Source organism: Apostichopus japonicus, chromosome 10, assembly GCF_037975245.1.
Source record: "Apostichopus japonicus isolate 1M-3 chromosome 10, ASM3797524v1, whole genome shotgun sequence".
In the NCBI taxonomy this organism is placed as follows: domain Eukaryota; kingdom Metazoa; phylum Echinodermata; class Holothuroidea; order Aspidochirotida; family Stichopodidae; genus Apostichopus; species Apostichopus japonicus.
In genome coordinates, this window is record NC_092570.1 from 13,595,707 (window position 1) to 13,621,840 (window position 26,134).

Here is a 26,134-nt window from a genome sequence, read left to right on the forward strand (position 1 = left end):
GCTCGAGACCCATATTTTAGGGCTAGGTATTCGCAGCATAAAACACTCGGGAGGTGCCGTTTCCGGTCATCTGGGGGTTTGAAAAAACCCAAAATTTTCTTGTAAGCTCCGCGCCAACCCATGGTGGCGCTCCGCTTAGATAGTCTCCACACATTAGCCCCCCCAATAATTTTTTCGTTCCGCCGTGCCTGCAGAGGAGTCCACTTATGGACAATTTTGATTGGAATATGCCCACGAAACTTCAAAGAATCAACTTGCAAGAAGCTAATACAGGTCACTGGAGGTCAACCTGAGGTCAAAGGACACCCAAATGCAGGTCGACTATTGTATAACAATAGCGTAACTCTCAACCTTGATGGTCATTTGGTTCTAAAGTTATCGCAAAAATACTAGTTTTTGACCCCTAATTGACCTTTGTTGACCTTGGATCACCTGACTGTTATGTTTTGAAACGATCCCTTACCCCATTCACAACTAGTCCACAAATATCAACCATGTCGGACCCTGTCAATGGTTGTTTCACAAGTTATTGCCAATAAACACATTTTGACCCATAATTGACCTTTGGTGACCTTGGATCACATCCCGGTTATTTTAGAAAACGTGACCCTACTCCATTCTCACCTTGTCCCAATTTATCAGCCATGACAGACTTTGTGAATAGAAGTTGTTGCAAAACGTAGCATAATTTGGCACCTTGGATGACCAAATGGTTTGTATCAAAAATGTTCCCCTTAATGATGTGCATTCTGTCCTAAAATACCAACCTTGATGGACATTTGGTTCTCAAGTTATTGCAAAATATTAGTTTTTTACCCCTAATTGACCTTTGTTGACCTTGGATCATATAACTGTTATGTTTTGAAACGATCCCTTACCCTATTCACAACTAGTCCACAAATATCAACCATGTCGGACCCTGACAGTGGAAGTTTCACAAGTTATTGAGAGAAAAAAACACTTTTTGACCCATAAATTACCTTTGGTGACCCGGGATCACATCACGGTTACTTTGGAAAATGTGCCCTTACTTCATTCACAACCTGTCCTAATATACCAGCCATGTCATAGTTGGTGACTAGAAGTTGTTGCAAAAATTAGCATAAGCTGAGTTTTTTGCACATAATCAACCTTGCATGACCTTGGATGACCTGATGGTTTTTATCAAAAATTTTTCTCTCGATGAGGTGCACTCTGTCGTAAAATTTGATTGGCCTACAATGTACACACATGTTATTGCTAGAAAGGTATCAAAATTAACCTTTGGCCACTCATAACAAAATATCAACCATGTCGGATCCTGTCAATGGGAGTTATTGCTTGTTTTAATATTTGGGTTTTTGGCCTCTGACTGACCTTTGGTGACCTTACGAGGCACCAAAAAAAAAAAAAATAGGGCACATCTACTCAATGTGGCACTCATATTGGTCCAAGCTGGGAGTTCCATGACAACTCCCTGGCTGCAGTCAATACTCACAGCACAGTATACAAACGATACAGTGATGGATATCTCAGGTCCAGATAACAAGGTATTACGTTTCATTACTGTCTGCATTTTGTAGCGACACGAACAAAACGTCACTTGCAAGCAACAGAAAGTTAACTTTTTCAGATGGCCGCACACAGTTTGGGGGTCTTCAATGCCTTTAAGTTGGCTGCAATATATTATTTATTGTATCAAAAGTATTTGTCATCCTGGTAAACTGTCAAATATGACAAGAAGACTGCAAAATATAACAACAGATTTAAGTATTTTTAAAATATATTTTATTTCAAATAGTCTGTTTAATATATTATTACTTATTACATACAAAGATTCCACTTCGTGGACACACCCTCAAGGCATGAAAAAATGCAATCATTGTATATAGGAACCAAATAACTATCATAGTCACACAAGAAATAGTTTGCAGACGTAGACAAACCCGTCAACATTTTCAGAAACAGGAGACACGCTCTTGTTTTCACTTGAAAGTACTAAAAATATTCAGATATTGCAACGGTTAGAAATCTTTGGCCACTTAGCCCTTAATGACAGAAAAGGAGGATTGAGACCTTAAAAAAATATAACCCTTTTCATCAAGGATCCAACAGTAAATATTGCATCAAGATAAAACACAAATCATAAATAGTAGAATACTAGAAAACCCATCCACAGCATTTTCATATCTTTCAATACAATGTGTAAGCAGCAGGCTACCGGACACCAATTTTTTCTTCTTTCAATCTTCAGGGATGAGTCTGGGGTAAAAAAAAATCACCGAACTTTGCAAAAATTGTGGTATAGGCTCCAGTTTGCGTATGCTACAGTGTGTTAGGATTATAGTTTTTGTCCCCTAGGTAGAAAAGAAATAACGGATATTCCGCGAATTCTCAGAACAAGCTCATGCCTGATACATTCCCAACCCATCGTACACACGTGGTCTTCTTAAGGACACTTTCCTACCAGTAAATGTCAGAGATCTTTTTGAGACCAAAAAACATTTAACATTACAAACAATGGAGAGAACTCTGCCAAAAATAAATTATTTGATGAGACATCAAAGCAATGATTATGTACAAGGTCTTCGTATGGACAGGTGAAAAGATGGACGCATGAAAGTAGATGACTGGATCTACTCCAAAGACTAATATAAAAAAAAAACACAGAGAATGGTAAATATTTCACACACATAGAACTGAGAATAATGACTTGAAAGCTCAGAAAGAGTAGATGCATTTTAAGTAAAAAGAATGACAAAAAGAGGAAAAAATCTGGAATAACAGCTGTTTATGTAGCACAATCTGTTGGTGCCATGCATGACAATTACGTACATTTGGATTTTGGAACGTTTCTTAAGTTGTTAAATGTTCTCTGCAGTCACTGTGCAACTTGTTTGCAAGAATGTTATTTTCCTTACTTTGATACATGATTTGATCATAATGAAGAAACACCAAGAGGATACTGTAGGCTTACTTAGCTTAGTTAATAAAATGTCACTTATTAAAATTTAAAAAAATAGATATCTTAGAATACATGTTCGATATATCAATAAAACCTTCAGACATGTTCCAACCAGCGATATAGCTGGAAACTCAGGAGGTAGGGATTCAAGTCTGAATCCAGGGTGTAAAATTTGTGGCCAAGGGGAGGGGGGTTTAAGAGGACAGGGTGTTTTCCTCCCATCTAAAATAGTTTCTTAACAAGTGAGTGAAATGAGTGAATTTCAAAAAAAAGGCAGTGGCTATTCTTACGACTAGTCAAAACAATTATTTATAAACTATTCATACGACATCAGCGAATTCATGCTCAGTAAAATAAATAAAGCAACTGCGCGTGTAGTAGGGGTAACCCTAATCCTAACCCTAACAGGAAATTATTGTTAGTAAGTAAGTATAACTTTATTACTCCAATGAAGGAAATTAAGATATTGCACATAAAATGTAAAAGACAGTACAAAAATATGAAAAACAAGGATAGAGCAGAACGATAAAACAGTAAACAATCGAACAATAAAACACACACAGGCAGGACCGAACGGCTCAAGTTATCATTATAAAGCCTTATTGCACGTGGAATAAAGGAATTGCGATGATGGTTGGTTCTCATGGGTGGGAGACGCAGTCTGCCAGTGCCCCTAGTTATGATATTATCGTGCAGATAACAGTGAAGCGGGTGATCATGGTCGTTCCAGACAATGTCTAGTTTGTTTTGAAGCAAGCACATATAAATTTCCTCAACTGTTACTCATGGTCGTAAAAATAGTACTCCTGATTGTAAAAATAGCAACTGAGCATGCGTAATCAGAAATTATTCTTACGACTCGTCGTAAGAATAGCCACTTTGAAAAAAAAAAACATGTTAAATCTAGTGATAATGCAGAACAAGCCAACAGTTAGCTAAATAAAGACCTGTAAACTGAGTTAATTTCAAATATTTATACTAAGTGGCCATGTGTAGAGTTGCTCAATTCAATGTATAAAGCTGCGTTAACAACTACCTGGGAGTGATTTTTCCTATTTCCTTTTCTGCAGAGCCGGTTTTCTAAATAAATGGCATTTGTCTTTAAATATTATTAACGGTAGAGTGGAAGATGTTTACGTTTGCATCAGATGGTAGCAGAAGTTGCCTACCATGTTTTTGGTACATCGTAAATGGCCTCATAGTAGTAGTTCCTCCAGGAACACATACAATGCAGGGTCCAGATCATCCGACTTATGTAAGGCATCCAAACATTTCTGAACGGTTCCACCTCCATTCTTTCCATGTCGTCTGTTCCATTTGGAGAACATTTTAAATATTTTCAGTTCAAACTTGGGCTCGTCTGCATCAATCTTGCTGAGTTCGTCTATGGTGAAACCGAGGCACTTTATTCCGACCTTTTGCCATCCATCCCCCATCCTTTCCACTATGCCGTAGAGATCGTTATCTGTCAAATCTGTGTGTAAGAGAGAGGTGAGAGAGAGCGCAGTTGCTCGTCAACTTGGAACTCGACGTGAACGATGGGAAGATCGAATGACCTAAAAAACCATCAAACCAAATACCTCAGACAAGATACAAAACATACCCCAAAGTAAGGGCGACAAAACCAGTACTAGGTGTAAACAACTCTTGATTGCATTTTTGTACCACCCAAAACTATAAGTGCATTTAATGGTACCAATTACAGACCTTGCAGAGATTTCCCCCGTCAAATGTCTTTCCCCCCCCCCCCCCCCCCGCAACTTGCCACCACATTTGACATTGGTATTGTAGCAAAAGTACTGGACGAAACTTACAAAATGCATTTAGAGACTCAGTTAAACCAGTTCCTGGGTGATGTTAATACTGAATTGACGGAAATTCTCAAATTAATACTAGCCAATTGCATCTCAATTAAAGTATGAGCCTGTCATTTTGCTTTCTGTCATCGCTACAAGGCCCTCATCCACCTCTCCTCATCACACACACTACCCAACGAGATAACCTGCTAGGCTGCTACCATGCTTGTTATATCATGTGTATGTTTATAATAGTGTTTACACGGGTCCAAAAATCGGGAACCGGGTACCCGAGGGCCGTTACCCGTCGGGTATCCGGGTACCCGGAAAAAATTGTTTACCCTCGTGTATCACGATTTTCAAGAAATTACATATTGGATGCTGTAATAAATGCATTATATTCTGTACTGACAATGTTTTCATGTTCAAATAGGTAGGTGTAAGATAAGGTATAAAACCTCCCTCAATAATTTTTATTTGCTTCTGTTTCTTTCATTCACTTGTTAATAAATTAATTATTTAATTATAATTAGCATTACTACTAACGTCGCACTGCCGCCGCTGCTTATGCTAGCTCGTGCACGTCTATTGGATCAAACATATAAATATCCAATTTAGCTCTTAGACAGTTTTGAATACTACTACTATCTATTATGCAGGCCCAGGGTTCGCATTAGCCGCATTTGGAATAAACGATTAGTAAAAAGCCACTTGCGATTACTATTTTTTAGTTATCCGTCTATAATCCGTTAACATCGCGTAAAATTCCTTGTCAGCCTTTCCTTCTTTGAAATAAACGAATGAATAAATAATAATTTTTTCCACATGGTAGCCTAACACCACACTAAGTCAATGAGAAATCTAGCTAAGCCTAACCATCTGTTTATTTGCTGGAGTTGTGACGCAGTTATAAGACATGTATCCATGGAATACTTTCGTTATTTCTGTTACGTTCGGCCACATGGTTGCCTAACACCACACTAAGTCTATGGGGGTAGTCTAGCCTAGCCATCTGTTTATTAGCTGAAATTGTGACGCAGTTATAAGATATCTATGGAAAGCTTTCGTTAGTGCTGTTATCTTCGAACACATGGTAGCCTAAACAACACACTAAGTCAATGGGAAATCAGCCTAACCATCGGTTTGCAATTTTTTTTTTTTTAAAACACACTTTGCGTATGATTCGGGGAATAAATTGGGAACCGGGGAGTATCGCGTCGAGCTGGCCCCTTCGTTATTGCTGTTATCTTCGACCACATTGTAGCCTAAAACCACACTAAGTCAATGGGAAATCTGCCTAACCGTCGGTTTGCCAAGTTTTTTTTTTTTAAATCACACTTTGCTTAGGATTCGGGTAATAAATTAGGAACCGGGTAGCATCACGTCGGGCGGGTACCCGGATAACCCGTGCAAACACTAGTTTATAACTATATAAAATACCCCTTTCTACTGTCTGAAGTGAATCGGATATTGTTACTTGGAAGCTGCAGCATCATATATTACACACAGAATGATCAATTGTTAGACTAGGCCTAACCGAAATACTGTTTCCAACGACTATACAGATTGAAGTCGTTTAATGTCATAAAACCAATGGACTATGGTGCTGGACAGACTGTTTTATAGTGGCTGAATGAATGAATGCATTCATGAAGCCCAAGTCGATGAAACTGAGTTCAAATACATATTTATTTGAATCATAATTATACTAAATCATAGACAAGGAGATAGCTTAAACTGTACTGTTGGGAGAAAAGTCTTAACCAAAATTAACCTGAAATCCAGACAAAACAGTTGAAAGGACAAAAAACTGAACCTCAAAATCCCATAGCTATACCATTTTTTACTTCTTAAGTCTATATCCAAATTTTAATCGACAAACTATACAAATTATACTAAAAGAATTCAACATGCAATTAAAAAGGAATACATATAGGCTTTTGTAGACAAAGAGTGAGACATTTATGGGCTGTAAACAGCATGAGAAAGGAGTACACAGGGTTTATCAGCTAAGAGTACAGTGACTTTCTTCAAGTGCCTAGCCAGGGGTCGCCCACCCCCTGCCCCCCCAAAAAAAAATTAGAGAAAGAAAGAAGGAGAAAGAAAGAGAGAAAAGGAGAGTGAAAAAAAAGATAGGGAGAAGGAGAGAGAAAAAGGGGGACTGTAATCGGGAAAAGTTTGCGAACAATGTAGAGAGATCTCACACAAAGTTTCCGCAGTGTGGAAATTGGAATATCTCATTCCTATTTATAATTGAATATAGATTTCATAAGCATATTAGATTATCGACATATCTAAACCTTTGTCCCCCAAACTTTGAAAAGCTATCTACGCCGGCAGCCTTCATAGAAAAGGAATGTAAACTACCAAATTGTTGGCCACAACAAGTGCTGGTACTCACTTTTTTGTGACAGGCTTCTGTGAATGTTAGGGAAGTCCCTGGCATTGGCAAGAGCCCCTTGGGTGGTTGGAGTGGCAGGCAACTGAAGCCTTGTATCGCTGGCGGCACGGATAGAGGGGCTACTATGAATGTAACCGTTGTCAACAGCAAACTTTCTTGTTATTATCTGACTCTTGGTGGCAATTTCATACTGAAGTTTAACTGTAGCATACTCAGAAGAGGGAACTGTATCTAGCATACTATGAACTGTTCTGAGTATCTGCTGGTCCTGGTGAATGGAAGGATTCAATTGGGTAGCTGGTGAGGCACACACTTGACTGACCCCTGGTACTGACTCAGCAACTTGGGTGACCTGTTTTGTGAAACATGTCAAATAGATGTCATAATTACAAAATTGAGACAACACAATGTTTGTAGCTCTATTCAAAATCTCTTTAAAAACACTTTGTCAAAAAAAAAAAAGATGTCAAATTCGAATGATTTGTAAACATTGACAGCCTTCTATTCAAATGTTTATACAAGTTGGGGGGGGGGAGGAAGACATAGTGCACATCAACACAGATAATTGATAAGTGAAGGCTTTATGGATACAGGGAATAAACTGGTATCTCAAAGTAAAATGCTACCTAAAATGGGCAAACTTGCTATACATTATTGCTAAATTGTATAGCAGGTTTGTAGACAGAAACCATAGCACATTACAAGAAGCCCTATAAACTGCTACACAAGAATTAAACACTAACTTATTCCCTGCTGATAATGTCACCTGAAGATACCTTGCAAAGTGCAAATCTTTTAATGACCTAAAAAGAGGTAACAGGGCGGATAATGTCAAACCAGGCCTTTTGGCAACTTTTATCGACTAAACTAACAGTTGACTGGTTCGTTAAATGACCGACTACTAATTTTCAGACATTTAATGCAATAACTCCCAGTTCCAAGGTGTGACACAGTTGATATTTTTGGACAAGTTGCAAATGGTATAGGGGAATATTTTCAAACTTAACGGTCATGTGATCCGAGGTCACCAAAGGTCAATTAACGTTAAAAAACTAGTATTTTGGGGGGAGAAAATGGGCAAAGAAAAAAATGTTTGAATTTTTATAGTTTGATGCTATATTTACCTCTCACCGATCCAAAATATTAATAGGTTGACCCAAGGTGACCTTTGTGTGTTAAGTTATATGAGGTCAAAGTTAATCTTCAGACATTTAGTGTACTAATTCTCAGTGCCAAGGTGTTACATGGTTGATATTATGGGAGAAGTTGCAAATGGTATAGGGAAATATTTTCAAACTTAACGGTCATGTGATCCGAGGTCACCAAAGGTCAATTAACGATATAAAACTAGTATTTTTGCGATAACTTGAGAACAAATTGTCCGTTAGGGTTGGGAGTTGCTTCAATGTAATCCAATTGTCGACCCGCATCTGGGTGACCCTTGACCTCAATTTGACCTCTGGTGACCTTTGTGTTTTGGGGATTTTTACAGTTTTGTTGCTATTTTCAGATGTTAAAGGTACCTTCTGATCATAAATGTCAATGGGATGAGCCCCGTGTGACCTTCGTGTGCGAAGTTATACGAGGTCAAAGTTAATTTTCAGACATTTAGTGTACTTACTCCCAGTGCCAAGGTGTTACATGCTTGATATTTTTGGACAAGTTGCAAATGGTATAGGGGAATATTTTCAAACTTAACGGTCATGTGATCCGAGGTCACCAAAGGTCAATAAATGATAAAAAACTAGTATTTTTGCGATAACTTGAGAACGAATTGTCCGTTAGGGTTGGGAGTTGCTTCAATGTAATCCAATTGCCGACCCGCATCTGTGTGACCCTTGACCTCAATTTGACCTCTGGTGACCTTTTCGTGTTTTGGGGATTTTCACACTTTCGATGCTATTTTCAGATGTTGAAGGTACCTTCTGATCATAAATGTCAATAGGTTGACCCCCAGATGACATTGTGTGTGAAGTTATACAAGGTCAAAGTTAATTTTCAGATATTTAATGCAATATCTCCCTGTGCCAAGGATGACATTTTTGGACAAGTTGCAAATGGTATAGGGAATATTTTCAAACTTAGCAGTCATGTGATCCAAGGTCACCAAAGGTCAGCTAATGTTAAAAAACTAGTTTTTTGGGGGGAGAAAATGGGCAAAGAAAAAATGTTTGAATTTTTACAGTTTTGATGCTCTATTTAGGTCTCACCTATCAAAAATGTCAATTGGTTGACCTCCGGGTGATATTTGTGTGTGAAGTTATGTATACAAGTTCAAAGTTAATTTTTAGACATTTAATGCATTTAAATCCCAATGCCAAGGTGTGACACGGTTGATATTTTGGGACAAGTTGTGAATGGGCTGGTGGAACATTTTCAAACTTAAAGGTCATGTCATCTGAGGTTACCAATGTTATCATATCTGTTGACTCGCTTGTAGGTGACCTTATATTTCTTACATTTTCGACGCCATATTTAGATCTCAAAAGTGCCGTTTGAACAAAAATCTGATCACATTTTGTGATCACAAAAGTGTTGGCTATAGTGTTGGTTACTTTATGGGTACATGTAGGACCACAATTACTTGGACTATTTGAGCCCAATCTTGCTTGATAATATTATGTGTATTGTCATATACCCCAAGCAAGGAACCACAGTGCCCTTGGGCTCTTGTTTGTATACTCACTGAGCTGATCAACCCTGAATGGACATAGGTCGGTGCAGTACAACCTTTGGGTTGGCCACACGCGATACTGTTCTGTCCCAAAGAAACTTGGTGCGATGTGCTGCATTGGTAGGTGACTTGTACACTATCTGTCCAGTTTGACAACAGCGGTTGGAGGTCACGCTTAAACGATTGCACTGTTGAGGTTGTGCCCCTAGTAGCGCCATGTTGTATACTACCCAAATCTCGGGGGTTATACACCCCTGTCGAGGTCACCACTGGTCTAGCACAACCAGGCCAGTGTGACTTCGGTCTTGCTCCCTCAGAAACATGAGATTGGGTATCCGTATGCACACTTTTCCGACCTTGAATCTGTTGATTCACAAGAGGGAAGAAGGGGGGGGGGTCGGGGATAATCAAAGGTATCGAAAATAGGCACATCTAATCGCAGTTTAATGGATGAATTTTGGTACAAAAAGTTGGATATGTGAAGGAAAATCGTAGGATTTTTGTGGCCTTAAATGACATATTGACAAATATACATTACCAAACTTGACAAATTTGGTATTAAATGTCACCCAAGGGTTCTCCTTTTGTAAATGCAGAGTTAAAAGAACTTTTCGGAGTTGAGTTATTAGAATTTACAGAACACTGAATTAACATTTAAGACTTCACTGTGGAGCCTACAATGACGATGTCATTATCTCTGTAATATTCTTAAAGAAGCATTCCAGATTTCTATCATATTTTAAAAGTGAATGTATTGAAATTGCTGTAGCTGTAAGAATATTACTAACACTTAATTTTGTTTTTTATTCTACAGTAAGTGCTTGGTTAATAGCATACCAAGACTAAAATTCTGCCTATAAAGTATAATCTGCTATTTGCATTAGGCCTAACTTTATACACTGCTCTGATTCAAAATCTGCTATTTGCATTAGGCCTAACTTTATCATTTATGCACTGCTCTGATTCAAAATCTGCTTGTTGCATTAGGCCTAACTTTATGCACTGCTCTGATTCAAAATCTGCTATTTGCATTATTCCTAACTTTATGCACTGCTCTTATTCAAAATCTGCTTTTTGCATTAGGCCTAACTTTATGCACTGCTCTTATTCAAAATCTGTTATTTGCATTATTCCTAACTTTATGCACTGCTCTGATTCAAAATCTGCTTTGTGCATTAAGCCTAACTTAATGCCCTGCTCTGATTCAAAATCTGCTATTTGCATTAGGCCTATAACTTTATCATTTATGCACTGCTCTGATTCAAAATCTGCTATTTGCATTAGGCCTAACTTTATCATTTATGCACTGCTCTTATTCAAAATCTGCTATTTGCAGTAGGCCTACAGTAACTTTATGCACTGCTCTGATTCAAAATCTGATATTTGCATTAGGCCTAACTTTATGCACTGCTCAAGAATATTCAAAATCTGCTCTTTGCATTAGGCCTAACTTTATGCACTGCTCTTATTCAAAACCTGATATTTGCATTAGGCCTATAACTTTATGCACTGCTCTGATTCAAAATCTGATATTTGCATAAGGCCTCACTTTATGCACTGCTCTTATTCAAAATCTGCTATTTGCATTAGGCCTAACTTTATGCACTGCTCTGATTCAAAATCTGCTATTTGCATTAGGCCTAACTTTATGCACTGCTCTTATTCAAAATCTGCTATTTGCATTAGGCCTAACTTTATGCACTGCTCTTATTCAAAATCTGCTATTTGCATTGGGCCTAACTTTATGCACTGCTCTTATTCAAAATCTGCTATTTACATTAGGCCTCACTTTATGCACTGCTCTGATTCAAAATGTGCTTGTTGCATTAGGCCTTACTTTATGCACTGCTCTGATTCAAAATCTGCTATTTGCATTAGGCCTAACTTAATGCACTGCTCTGATTCAAAATCTGCTATTTGCATTAGGCCTAACTTTATGCACTGCTCTGATTCAAAATCTGCTTTTTGCATTAGGCCTATAACTTTATGCACTGCTCTTATTCAAAATCTGCTATTTGCATTATTCCTAACTTTATGCACTGCTCTTATTCAAAATCTCCATTTTGCATTGGGCCTAACTTTATGCACTGCTCTGATTCAAAATCTGCTTTTTGCATTGGGCCTAACTTTATGCACTGCTCTGATTCAAAATTTGCTATTTGTATAAGGCCTAACTTTATGCACTGGTCTTATTCAAAATTTGCTTTTTGCATTGGGCCTAACTTTATGCACTGCTCTGATTCAAAATCTGATATTTGCATAAGGCCTACCTTTATGCACTGCTCTTATTCAAAATTTGCTTTTTGCATTGGGCCTAACTTTATGCACTGCTCTGATTCAAAATCTGCTATTTGTATAAGGCCTAACTTTATGCACTGCTCTTATTCAAAATTTGCTTTTTACATTGGGACTAACTTTATGCACTGCTCTGATTCAAAATCTGCTATTTGCATATGGCCTAACTTTATGCACTGCTCTGATTCAAAATCTGCTTTTTGCATTAGGCCTAACTTTATGCACTGCTCTGATTCAAAATCAGCTATTTGCATTAGGCCTATAACTTTATGCACTGCTCTGATTCAAAATCTGCTATTTGTATAAGGCCTACCTTTATGCACTGCTCTGATTCAAAATCTGCTATTTGCATTAGGCCTAACTTTATCATTATGCACTGCTCTTATTCAAAATCTGCTATTTGCATTAGGCCTATAACTTTATGCACTGCTCTGATTCAAAATCTGCTATTTACAGTAGGCCTAACTTTATGCACTGCTCTTATTCAAAATCTGCTATTTCCATTATTCCTAACTTTATGCACTGCTCTTATTCAAAATCTGCTTTTTGCATTAGGCCTAACTTTATGCACTGCTCTTATTCAAAATCTGCTTTTTACATTAGGCCTAACTTTATGCACTGCTCTGATTCAAAATCTGCTTTTTGCATTAAGCCTAACTTTATGCACTGCTCTTATTCAAAATCTGCTATTTCCATTATTCCTAACTTTATGCACTGCTCTTATTCAAAATCTGCTTTTTGCATTAGGCCTAACTTTATGCACTGCTCTGATTCAAAATCTGATATTTGCTTTAGGCCTAACTTTATGCACTGCTCAAGATTATTCAAAATCTGCTTTTTGCATTAGGCCTAACTTTATGCACTGCTCTTATTCAAAATCTGCTTTTTGCATTGGGCCTAACTTTATGCACTGCTCTGATTCAAAATCTGCTTCTTGCATTGGGCCTAACTTTATGCACTGCTCTGATTCAAAATCTGCTATTTGTATAAGGCCTAACTTTATGCACTGCTCTGATTCAAAATCTGCTATTTGCATTAGGCCTAACTTTATGCACTGCTCTTATTCAAAATCTGCTATTTGCATTGGGCCTATAACTTTATGCAATGCTCTGATTCAAAATCTGCTATTTGTATAAGGCCTAACTTTATGCACTGCTCTTATTCAAATTTTGCTATTTGCATTAGGCCTAACTTTATCATTTATGCACTGCTCTTATTCAAAATCTGCTATTTGCATTGGGCCTATAACTTTATGCAATGCTCTGATTCAAAATCTGCTATTTACAGTTGGCCTAACTTTATGCACTGCTCTTATTCAAATTTTGCTATTTGCATTAGGCCTAACTTTATGCACTGCTCTGATTCAAAATATGCTATTTGCATTAGGCCTATAACTTTATGCACTGCTCTTATTCAAAATCTGCATTTTGCATTAGACCTAACTTTATGCACTGCTCTTATTCAAAATCTGCTTTTTGCATTGGGCCTAACTTTATGCACTGCTCTGATTCAAAATCTGCTTTTTGCATTGGTCCTAACTTTATGCACTGCTCTGATTCAAAATCTGCTATTTGTATAAGGCCTAACTTTATGCACTGCTCTGATTCAAAATCTGCTTTTTGTATTGGGCCTAACTTTATGCACTGCTCTTATTCAAAATTTGTTTTTTGCATTGGGCCTAACTTTATGCACTGCTCTGATTCAAAATCTGATATTTGCTTTAGGCTTAACTTTATGCACTGCTCAAGATTATTCAAAATCTGCTTCTTGCATTAGGCCTAACTTTATGCACTGCTCTTATTCAAAATCTGCTTCTTGCATTAGGCCTAACTTTATGCACTGCTCTTATTCAAAATCTGCTATTTGCATTAGACCTATAACTTTATGCACTGCTCTTATTCAAAATCTGCTTTTTGCATTGGGCCTAACTTTATGCACTGCTCTGATTCAAAATCTGCTTTTTGCATTGGGCCTAACTTTATGCACTGCTCTGAATCAAAATCTGCTATTTGTATAAGGCCTAACTTTATGCACTGCTCTTATTCAAATTTTGCTTTTTGCATTAGGCCTAACTTTATGCACTGCTCTGATTCAAAATCTGCTATTTGCATTAGGCCTAACTTTATCATTTATGCACTGCTCTTATTCAAAATCTGCTATTTGCATTGGGCCTATAACTTTATGCAATGCTCTGATTCAAAATCTGCTATTTACAGTTGGCCTAACTTTATGCACTGCTCTTATTCAAATTTTGCTATTTGCTTTAGGCCTAACTTTATGCACTGCTCTGATTCAAAATATGCTATTTGCATTAGGCCTATAACTTTATGCACTGCTCTTATTCAAAATCTGCATTTTGCATTAGACCTAACTTTATGCACTGCTCTTATTCAAAATCTGCTTTTTGCATTGGGCCTAACTTTATGCACTGCTCTGATTCAAAATCTGCTTTTTGCATTGGTCCTAACTTTATGCACTGCTCTGATTCAAAATCTGCTATTTGTATAAGGCCTAACTTTATGCACTGCTCTGATTCAAAATCTGCTTTTTGTATTGGGCCTAACTTTATGCACTGCTCTTATTCAAAATTTGTTTTTTGCATTGGGCCTAACTTTATGCACTGCTCTGATTCAAAATCTGATATTTGCTTTAGGCTTAACTTTATGCACTGCTCAAGATTATTCAAAATCTGCTTCTTGCATTAGGCCTAACTTTATGCACTGCTCTTATTCAAAATCTGCTATTTGCATTAGGCCTATAACTTAATGCACTGCTCTTATTCAAAATCTTCTATTTGCATTAGGCCTAACTTTATGCACTGCTCTGATTCAAAATCTGCTATTTGCATAAGGCCTACCTTTATGCACTGCTCTGATTCAAAATCTGCTATTTGCATTAGGCCTAACTTTATCATTTATGCACTGCTCTGATTCAAAATCTGCTTTTTGCATTAGGCCTAACTTTATGCACTGCTCTGATTCAAAATCTGCTTTTTGCATTAGGCCTAACTTTATGCACTGCTCTGATTCAAAATCTGCTATTTGCATTAGGCCTATAACTTTATGCACTGCTCTGATTCAAAATCTGCTATTTGCATAAGGCCTACCTTTATGCACTGCTCTGATTCAAAATCTGCTATTTGCATTAGGCCTAACTTTATCATTTATGCACTGCTCTTATTCAAAATCTGCTATTTGCAGTAGGCCTAGCTTTATGCACTGCTCTGATTCAAAATCTGATATTTGCATTAGGCCTAACTTTATGCACTGCTCTTATTCAAAATCTGCTATTTGCATTAGGCCTATAACTTTATGCACTGCTCTGATTCAAAATCTGCTATTTGCATTAGGCCTATAACTTTATGCACTGCTCTGATTCAAAATCTGCTATTTGCATAAGGCCTACCTTTATGCACTGCTCTGATTCAAAATATGCTATTTGCATTAGGCCTAACTTTATCTTTTATGCACTGCTCTTATTCAAAATCTACTTTGTGCATTAGGCCTATAACTTTATGCAATGCTCTGATTCAAAATCTGCTATTTGCATAAGGCCTAACTTTATGCACTGCTCTTATTCAAATTTTGCTATTTGCATTAGGCCTAACTTTATGCACTGCTCTGATTCAAAATCTGCTATTTGCATTAGGCCTAACTTTATGCACTGCTCTGATTCAAAATCTGCTTTTCGCATTAGGCCTATAACTTTATGCAATGCTCTGATTCAAAATCTGCTATTTGCATAAGGCCTAACTTTATGCACTGCTCTTATTCAAAATCTGCTATTTGCATTAGGCCTAACTTTATGCACTGCTCTGATTCAAAATCTGCTATTTGCATTAGGCCTAACTTTATGCACTGCTCTGATTCAAAATCTGCTTTTCGCATTAGGCCTAACTTTATGCACTGCTCTTATTCAAAATCTGCTACTTGCATTATTCCTAACTTTATGCACTGCTCTTATTCAAAATCTGCTATTTGCATTGGGCCTAACTTTATGCACTGCTCTTATTCAAAATCTGCTTTTTGCATTGGGCCTAACTTTATGCACTGCTCTTATTCAAAATCTGCTATTTGTATAAGGCCTAACTTTATGCACTGCTCTTATTCAAAATTTGCTTTTTGCTTTGGGCCTAACTTTATGCACTGCTCTGATTCAAAATCTGCTTTTTGCATTTGGCCTAACTTTATGCACTGTTCTGATTCAAAATTTGCTTTTTGCATTGGGACTAACTTTATGCACTGCTCTTATTCAAAATTTGCTTTTTGCAATAGGCCTTACTTTATGCACTGCTCTGATTCAAAATCTGCTTTGTGCATTAAGCCTAACTGTATGCACTGCTCTGATTCAAAATCTGCTTTTGCATTAGGCCTAACTTGAGGCACTGCTCTTATTCAAAATTTGCTTTTTGCAATAGGCCTTACTTTATGCACTGCTCTGATTCAAAATCTGCTTTGTGCATTAAGCCTAACTGTATGCACTGCTCTGATTCAAAATCTGCTTTTGCATTAGGCCTAACTTTATGCACTGCTCTTATTCAAAATCTGCTTTTTGCATTAGGCCTAACTTTATGCACTGCTCTTATTCAAATTCTGCTTTTTGCATTAGGCCTTACTTTATCATTTATGCACTGCTCTGATTCAAAATCTTCTATTTGCATTAGGCCTAACTTTATGCACTGCTCTTATTCAAAATCTGCTATTTGCATTAGGCCTATAACTTTATGCACTGCTCTGATTCAAAATCTGCTATTTGCATTAGGCCTATAACTTTATGCACTGCTCTGATTCAAAATCTGCTATTTGCATAAGGCCTACCTTTATGCACTGCTCTGATTCAAAATATGCTATTTGCATTAGGCCTAACTTTATCTTTTATGCACTGCTCTTATTCAAAATCTACTTTGTGCATTAGGCCTATAACTTTATGCAATGCTCTGATTCAAAATCTGCTATTTGCATAAGGCCTAACTTTATGCACTGCTCTTATTCAAATTTTGCTATTTGCATTAGGCCTAACTTTATGCACTGCTCTGATTCAAAATCTGCTATTTGCATTAGGCCTAACTTTATGCACTGCTCTGATTCAAAATCTGCTTTTCGCATTAGGCCTATAACTTTATGCAATGCTCTGATTCAAAATCTGCTATTTGCATTAGGCCTAACTTTATGCACTGCTCTTATTCAAAATCTGCTATTTGCATTAGGCCTAACTTTATGCACTGCTCTGATTCAAAATCTGCTATTTGCATTAGGCCTAACTTTATGCACTGCTCTGATTCAAAATCTGCTTTTCGCATTAGGCCTAACTTTATGCACTGCTCTCATTCAAAATCTGCTACTTGCATTATTCCTAACTTTATGCACTGCTCTTATTCAAAATCTGCTATTTGCATTGGGCCTAACTTTATGCACTGCTCTTATTCAAAATCTGCTTTTTGCATTGGGCCTAACTTTATGCACTGCTCTTATTCAAAATCTGCTATTTGTATAAGGCCTAACTTTATGCACTGCTCTTATTCAAAATTTGCTTTTTGCTTTGGGCCTAACTTTATGCACTGCTCTGATTCAAAATCTGCTTTTTGCATTTGGCCTAACTTTATGCACTGTTCTGATTCAAAATTTGCTTTTTGCATTGGGACTAACTTTATGCACTGCTCTTATTCAAAATTTGCTTTTTGCAATAGGCCTTACTTTATGCACTGCTCTGATTCAAAATCTGCTTTGTGCATTAAGCCTAACTGTATGCACTGCTCTGATTCAAAATCTGCTTTTGCATTAGGCCTAACTTGAGGCACTGCTCTTATTCAAAATTTGCTTTTTGCAATAGGCCTTACTTTATGCACTGCTCTGATTCAAAATCTGCTTTGTGCATTAAGCCTAACTGTATGCACTGCTCTGATTCAAAATCTGCTTTTGCATTAGGCCTAACTTTATGCACTGCTCTTATTCAAAATCTGCTTTTTGCATTAGGCCTAACTTTATGCACTGCTCTTATTCAAATTCTGCTTTTTGCATTAGGCCTTACTTTATCATTTATGCACTGCTCTGATTCAAAATCTTCTATTTGCATTAGGCCTAACTTTATGCACTGCTCTTATTCAAAATTTGCTTTTTGCTTTGGGCCTAACTTTATGCACTGCTCTGATTCAAAATCTGCTTTTTGCATTTGGCCTAACTTTATGCACTGTTCTGATTCAAAATTTGCTTTTTGCATTGGGACTAACTTTATGCACTGCTCTTATTCAAAATTTGCTTTTTGCAATAGGCCTTACTTTATGCACTGCTCTGATTCAAAATCTGCTTTGTGCATTAAGCCTAACTGTATGCACTGCTCTGATTCAAAATCTGCTTTTGCATTAGGCCTAACTTGAGGCACTGCTCTTATTCAAAATTTGCTTTGTGCATTAAGCCTAACTGTATGCACTGCTCTGATTCAAAATCTGCTTTTGCATTAGGCCTAACTTGAGGCACTGCTCTTATTCAAAATTTGCTTTTTGCAATAGGCCTTACTTTATGCACTGCTCTGATTCAAAATCTGCTTTGTGCATTAAGCCTAACCGTATGCACTGCTCTGATTCAAAATCTGCTTTTGCATTAGGCCTAACTTTATGCACTGCTCTTATTCAAAATCTGCTTTTTGCATTAGGCCTAACTTTATGCACTGCTCTTATTCAAATTCTGCTTTTTGCATTAGGCCTTACTTTATCATTTATGCACTGCTCTGATTCAAAATCTTCTATTTGCATTAGGCCTAACTTTATGCACTGCTCTTATTCAAAATCTGCTATTTGCATTAGGCCTATAACTTTATGCACTGCTCTGATTCAAAATCTGCTATTTGCATTAGGCCTATAACTTTATGCACTGCTCTGATTCAAAATCTGCTATTTGCATAAGGCCTACCTTTATGCACTGCTCTGATTCAAAATATGCTATTTGCATTAGGCCTAACTTTATCTTTTATGCACTGCTCTTATTCAAAATCTACTTTGTGCATTAGGCCTATAACTTTATGCAATGCTCTGATTCAAAATCTGCTATTTGCATAAGGCCTAACTTTATGCACTGCTCTTATTCAAATTTTGCTATTTGCATTAGGCCTAACTTTATGCACTGCTCTGATTCAAAATATGCTATTTGCATTAGGCCTAACTTTATGCACTGCTCTGATTCAAAATCTGCTTTTCGCATTAGGCCTATAACTTTATGCAATGCTCTGATTCAAAATCTGCTATTTGCATAAGGCCTAACTTTATGCACTGCTCTTATTCAAAATCTGCTATTTGCATTAGGCCTAACTTTATGCACTGCTCTGATTCAAAATCTGCTATTTGCATTAGGCCTAACTTTATGCACTGCTCTTATTCAAAATCTGCTTTTCGCATTAGGCCTAACTTTATGCACTGCTCTTATTCAAAATCTGCTACTTGCATTATTCCTAACTTTATGCACTGCTCTTATTCAAAATCTGCTATTTGCATTGGGCCTAACTTTATGCACTGCTCTTATTCAAAATCTGCATTTGGCCTAACTTTATGCACTGTTCTGATTCAAAATTTGCTTTTTGCATTGGGACTAACTTTATGCACTGCTCTTATTCAAAATTTGCTTTTTGCAATAGGCCTTACTTTATGCACTGCTCTGATTCAAAATCTGCTTTGTGCATTAAGCCTAACTGTATGCACTGCTCTGATTCAAAATCTGCTTTTGCATTAGGCCTAACTTGAGGCACTGCTCTTATTCAAAATTTGCTTTTTGCAATAGGCCTTACTTTATGCACTGCTCTGATTCAAAATCTGCTTTGTGCATTAAGCCTAACTGTATGCACTGCTCTGATTCAAAATCTGCTTTTGCATTAGGCCTAACTTTATGCACTGCTCTTATTCAAAATCTGCTTTTTGCATTAGGCCTAACTTTATGCACTGCTCTTATTCAAATTCTGCTTTTTGCATTAGGCCTTACTTTATCATTTATGCACTGCTCTGATTCAAAATCTTCTATTTGCATTAGGCCTAACTTTATGCACTGCTCTTATTCAAAATCTGCTTTTTGCATTAGGCCAAACTTTATGCACTGCTCTTATTCAAAATCTGCTATTTGCATTATTCCTAACTTTATGCACTGCTCTTATTCAAAAGCTGCTTTTTGCATTAGGCCTATAACTTTATGCAATGCTCTGATTCAAAATCTGCTATTTACAGTAGGCCTAACTTTATGCACTGCTCTTATTCAAATTTTGTTATTTGCATTAGGCCTAACTTAATGCACTGCTCTTATTCAAAATCTGCTATTTCCATTATTCCTAACTTTATGCACTGCTCTTATTCAAAATCTGATATTTGCATTAGGCCTAACTTTATGCACTGCTCTGATTCAAAATCTGCTTTTTGCATTAAGCCTAACTTTATGCACTGCTCTGATTCAAAATCTGCTTTTTGTATGGGCCTAACTTTATGCACTGCTCTTATTCAAAATCTGCTTTTTGCATTAGGCCTAACTTTATGCACTGCTCTTATTCAAAATCTGCTTTTTGCATTAAGCATAACTTTATGCACTGCTCAAGATTATTCAAAATCTGCTTTTTGCATTAGGCCTAACTTTATGCACTGCTCTTATTCAAAATCTGCTTTTTGCATTGGGCCTAACTTTATGCACTGCTCTGATTCAAAATCTGCTTTTTGCATTGGGCCTAACTTTATGCACTGCTCTGATTCAAAATCTGCTATTTGTATAAGGCCTAACTTTATGCACTGCTCTTATTCAAAATTTGCTTTTTGCATTAGGCCTAACTTTATGCACTGCTCTGATTCAAAATCTGCTATTTGCATTAGGCCTAACTTTATCATTTATGCACTGCTCTTATTCAAAATCTGCTATTTGCATTGGGCCTATAACTTTATGCAATGCTCTGATTCAAAATCTGCTATTTACAGTTGGCCTAACTTTATGCACTGCTCTTATTCAAATTTTGCTATTTGCATTAGGCCTAACTTAATGCACTGCTCTGATTCAAAATATGCTATTTGCATTAGGCCTATAACTTTATGCACTGCTCTTATTCAAAATCTGCATTTTGCATTAGACCTAACTTTATGCACTGCTCTTATTCAAAATCTGCTTTTTGCATTGGGCCTAACTTTATGCACTGCTCTGATTCAAAATCTGCTTTTTGCATTGGGCCTAACTTTATGCACTGCTCTGATTCAAAATCTGCTATTTGTATAAGGCCTAACTTTATGCACTGCTCTGATTCAAAATCTGCTTTTTGTATTGGGCCTAACTTTATGCACTGCTCTTATTCAAAATTTGTTTTTTGCATTGGGCCTAACTTTATGCACTGCTCTGATTCAAAATCTGATATTTGCTTTAGGCTTAACTTTATGCACTGCTCAAGATTATTCAAAATCTGCTTTTTGCATTAGGCCTAACTTAATGCACTGCTCTGATTCAAAATCTGCTATTTGCATTAGGCCTAACTTTATGCACTGCTCTGATTCAAAATCTGCTTTTTGCATTAGGCCTAACTTTATGCACTGCTCTTATTCAAAATCTGCTATTTGCATTATTCCTAACTTTATGCACTGCTCTTATTCAAAATCTCCATTTTGCATTGGGCCTAACTTTATGCACTGCTCTGATTCAAAATCTGCTTTTTGCATTGGGCCTAACTTTATGGACTGCTCTGATTCAAAATTTGCTATTTGTATAAGGCCTAACTTTATGCACTGGTCTTATTCAAAATTTGCTTTTTGCATTGGGCCTAACTTTATGCACTGCTCTGATTCAAAATCTGATATTTGCATAAGGCCTACCTTTATGCACTGCTCTTATTCAAAATTTGCTTTTTGCATTGGGCCTAACTTTATGCACTGCTCTGATTCAAAATCTGCTATTTGTATAAGGCCTAACTTTATGCACTGCTCTGATTCAAAATTTGCTTTTTGCATTGGGACTAACTTTATGCACTGCTCTGATTCAAAATCTGCTATTTGCATATGGCCTAACTTTATGCACTGCTCTGATTCAAAATCTGCTTTTTGCATTAGGCCTAACTTTATGCACTGCTCTGATTCAAAATCAGCTATTTGCATTAGGCCTATAACTTTATGCACTGCTCTGATTCAAAATCTGCTATTTGTATAAGGCCTACCTTTATGCACTGCTCTGATTCAAAATCTGCTATTTGCATTAGGCCTAACTTTATCATTATGCACTGCTCTTATTCAAAATCTGCTATTTGCATTAGGCCTATAACTTTATGCACTGCTCTGATTCAAAATCTGCTATTTACAGTAGGCCTAACTTTATGCACTGCTCTTATTCAAATTTTGTTATTTGCATAAGGCCTAACTTAATGCACTGCTCTTATTCAAAATCTGCTATTTCCATTATTCCTAACTTTATGCACTGCTCTTATTCAAAATCTGCTTTTTGCATTAGGCCTAACTTTATGCACTGCTCTTATTCAAAATCTGCTTTTTGCATTAGGCCTAACTTTATGCACTGCTCTGATTCAAAATCTGCTTTTTGCATTAAGCCTAACTTTATGCACTGCTCTTATTCAAAATCTGCTTTTTGTATGGGCCTAACTTTATGCACTGCTCTTATTCAAAATCTGCTTTTTGCATTAGGCCTAACTTTATGCACTGCTCTGATTCAAAATCTGATATTTGCTTTAGGCCTAACTTTATGCACTGCTCAAGATTATTCAAAATCTGCTTTTTGCATTAGGCCTAACTTTATGCACTGCTCTTATTCAAAATCTGCTTTTTGCATTGGGCCTAACTTTATGCACTGCTCTGATTCAAAATCTGCTTTTTGCATTGGGCCTAACTTTATGCACTGCTCTGATTCAAAATCTGCTATTTGTATAAGGCCTAACTTTATGCACTGCTCTGATTCAAAATCTGCTATTTGCATTAGGCCTAACTTTATGCACTGCTCTTATTCAAAATGTGCTATTTGCATTGGGCCTATAACTTTATGCAATGCTCTGATTCAAAATCTGCTATTTGTATAAGGCCTAACTTTATGCACTGCTCTTATTCAAATTTTGCTTTTTGCATTAGGCCTAACTTTATGCACTGCTCTGATTCAAAATCTGCTATTTGCATTAGGCCTAACTTTATCATTTATGCACTGCTCTTATTCAAAATCTGCTATTTGCATTGGGCCTATAACTTTATGCAATGCTCTGATTCAAAATCTGCTATTTACAGTTGGCCTAACTTTATAAACTGCTCTTATTCAAATTTTGCTATTTGCATTAGGCCTAACTTTATGCACTGCTCTGATTCAAAATATGCTATTTGCATTAGGCCTATAACTTTATGCACTGCTCTTATTCAAAATCTGCATTTTGCATTAGACCTAACTTTATGCACTGCTCTTATTCAAAATCTGCTTTTTGCATTGGGCCTAACTTTATGCACTGCTCTGATTCAAAATCTGCTTTTTGCATTGGTCCTAACTTTATGCACTGCTCTGATTCAAAATCTGCTATTTGTATAAGGCCTAACTTTATGCACTGCTCTGATTCAAAATCTGCTTTTTGTATTGGGCCTAACTTTATGCACTGCTCTTATTCAAAATTTGTTTTTTGCATTGGGCCTAACTTTATGCACTGCTCTGATTCAAAATCTGATATTTGCTTTAGGCTTAACTTTATGCACTGCTCAAGATTATTCAAAATCTGCTTCTTGCATTAGGCCTAACTTTATGCACTGCTCTTATTCAAAATCTGCTATTTGCATTAGGCCTATAACTTAATGCACTGCTCTTATTCAAAATCTTCTATTTGCATTAGGCCTATAACTTTATGCACTGCTCTGATTCAAAATCTGATATTTGCATAAGGCCTACCTTTATGCACTGCTCTGATTCAAAATCTGCTATTTGCATTAGGCCTAACTTTATCATTTATGCACTGCTCTGATTCAAAATCTGATATTTGCATTAGGCCTAACTTTATGCACTGCTCTGATTCAAAATCTGCTTTTTGCATTAGGCCTAACTTTATGCACTGCTCTGATTCAAAATCTGCTTTTTGCATTAGGCCTAACTTTATGCACTGCTCTGATTCAAAATCTGCTATTTGCATTAGGCCTATAACTTTATGCACTGCTCTGATTCAAAATCTGCTATTTGCATAAGGCCTACCTTTATGCACTGCTCTGATTCAAAATCTGCTATTTGCATTAGGCCTAACTTTATCATTTATGCACTGCTCTTATTCAAAATCTGCTATTTGCAGTAGGCCTAGCTTTATGCACTGCTCTGATTCAAAATCTGATATTTGCATTAGGCCTAACTTTATGCACTGCTCTTATTCAAAATCTGCTATTTGCATTAGGCCTATAACTTTATGCACTGCTCTGATTCAAAATCTGCTATTTGCATTAGGCCTATAACTTTATGCACTGCTCTGATTCAAAATCTGCTATTTGCATAAGGCCTACCTTTATGCACTGCTCTGATTCAAAATATGCTATTTGCATTAGGCCTAACTTTATCTTTTATGCACTGCTCTTATTCAAAATCTACTTTGTGCATTAGGCCTATAACTTTATGCAATGCTCTGATTCAAAATCTGCTATTTGCATAAGGCCTAACTTTATGCACTGCTCTTATTCAAATTTTGCTATTTGCATTAGGCCTAACTTTATGCACTGCTCTGATTCAAAATCTGCTATTTGCATTAGGCCTAACTTTATGCACTGCTCTGATTCAAAATCTGCTTTTCGCATTAGGCCTATAACTTTATGCAATGCTCTGATTCAAAATCTGCTATTTGCATAAGGCCTAACTTTATGCACTGCTCTTATTCAAAATCTGCTATTTGCATTAGGCCTAACTTTATGCACTGCTCTGATTCAAAATCTGCTATTTGCATTAGGCCTAACTTTATGCACTGCTCTGATTCAAAATCTGCTTTTCGCATTAGGCCTAACTTTATGCACTGCTCTTATTCAAAATCTGCTACTTGCATTATTCCTAACTTTATGCACTGCTCTTATTCAAAATCTGCTATTTGCATTGGGCCTAACTTTATGCACTGCTCTTATTCAAAATCTGCTTTTTGCATTGGGCCTAACTTTATGCACTGCTCTTATTCAAAATCTGCTATTTGTATAAGGCCTAACTTTATGCACTGCTCTTATTCAAAATTTGCTTTTTGCTTTGGGCCTAACTTTATGCACTGCTCTGATTCAAAATCTGCTTTTTGCATTTGGCCTAACTTTATGCACTGTTCTGATTCAAAATTTGCTTTTTGCATTGGGACTAACTTTATGCACTGCTCTTATTCAAAATTTGCTTTTTGCAATAGGCCTTACTTTATGCACTGCTCTGATTCAAAATCTGCTTTGTGCATTAAGCCTAACTGTATGCACTGCTCTGATTCAAAATCTGCTTTTGCATTAGGCCTAACTTGAGGCACTGCTCTTATTCAAAATTTGCTTTTTGCAATAGGCCTTACTTTATGCACTGCTCTGATTCAAAATCTGCTTTGTGCATTAAGCCTAACTGTATGCACTGCTCTGATTCAAAATCTGCTTTTGCATTAGGCCTAACTTTATGCACTGCTCTTATTCAAAATCTGCTTTTTGCATTAGGCCTAACTTTATGCACTGCTCTTATTCAAATTCTGCTTTTTGCATTAGGCCTTACTTTATCATTTATGCACTGCTCTGATTCAAAATCTTCTATTTGCATTAGGCCTAACTTTATGCACTGCTCTTATTCAAAATCTGCTATTTGCATTAGGCCTATAACTTTATGCACTGCTCTGATTCAAAATCTGCTATTTGCATTAGGCCTATAACTTTATGCACTGCTCTGATTCAAAATCTGCTATTTGCATAAGGCCTACCTTTATGCACTGCTCTGATTCAAAATATGCTATTTGCATTAGGCCTAACTTTATCTTTTATGCACTGCTCTTATTCAAAATCTACTTTGTGCATTAGGCCTATAACTTTATGCAATGCTCTGATTCAAAATCTGCTATTTGCATAAGGCCTA

At 36.8% G+C, this 26,134-nt stretch overlaps 1 protein-coding gene across 2 annotated transcripts in view; it reads right to left on the reverse strand.

Annotated features, from left to right (window-relative positions):
• Nucleotides 1-2,755: 2,755 nt before the first annotated feature.
• LOC139975083 (uncharacterized) overlaps nucleotides 2,756-26,134 on the reverse strand; it is a 68,579-nt gene continuing 45,200 nt past the window's right edge. For both annotated transcript variants that reach the window (XM_071982704.1, XM_071982705.1), the window contains exons 5-7: nucleotides 9,828-10,178; nucleotides 7,142-7,493; nucleotides 2,756-4,418 (exon numbers count right to left, since the gene is read on the reverse strand). In XM_071982704.1, coding sequence (XP_071838805.1) covers nucleotides 4,141-4,418; nucleotides 7,142-7,493; nucleotides 9,828-10,178 — 981 coding nt within the window. In that variant the 3' untranslated portion in view covers nucleotides 2,756-4,140. The remainder of the gene's footprint in view (nucleotides 4,419-7,141; nucleotides 7,494-9,827; nucleotides 10,179-26,134) is intronic.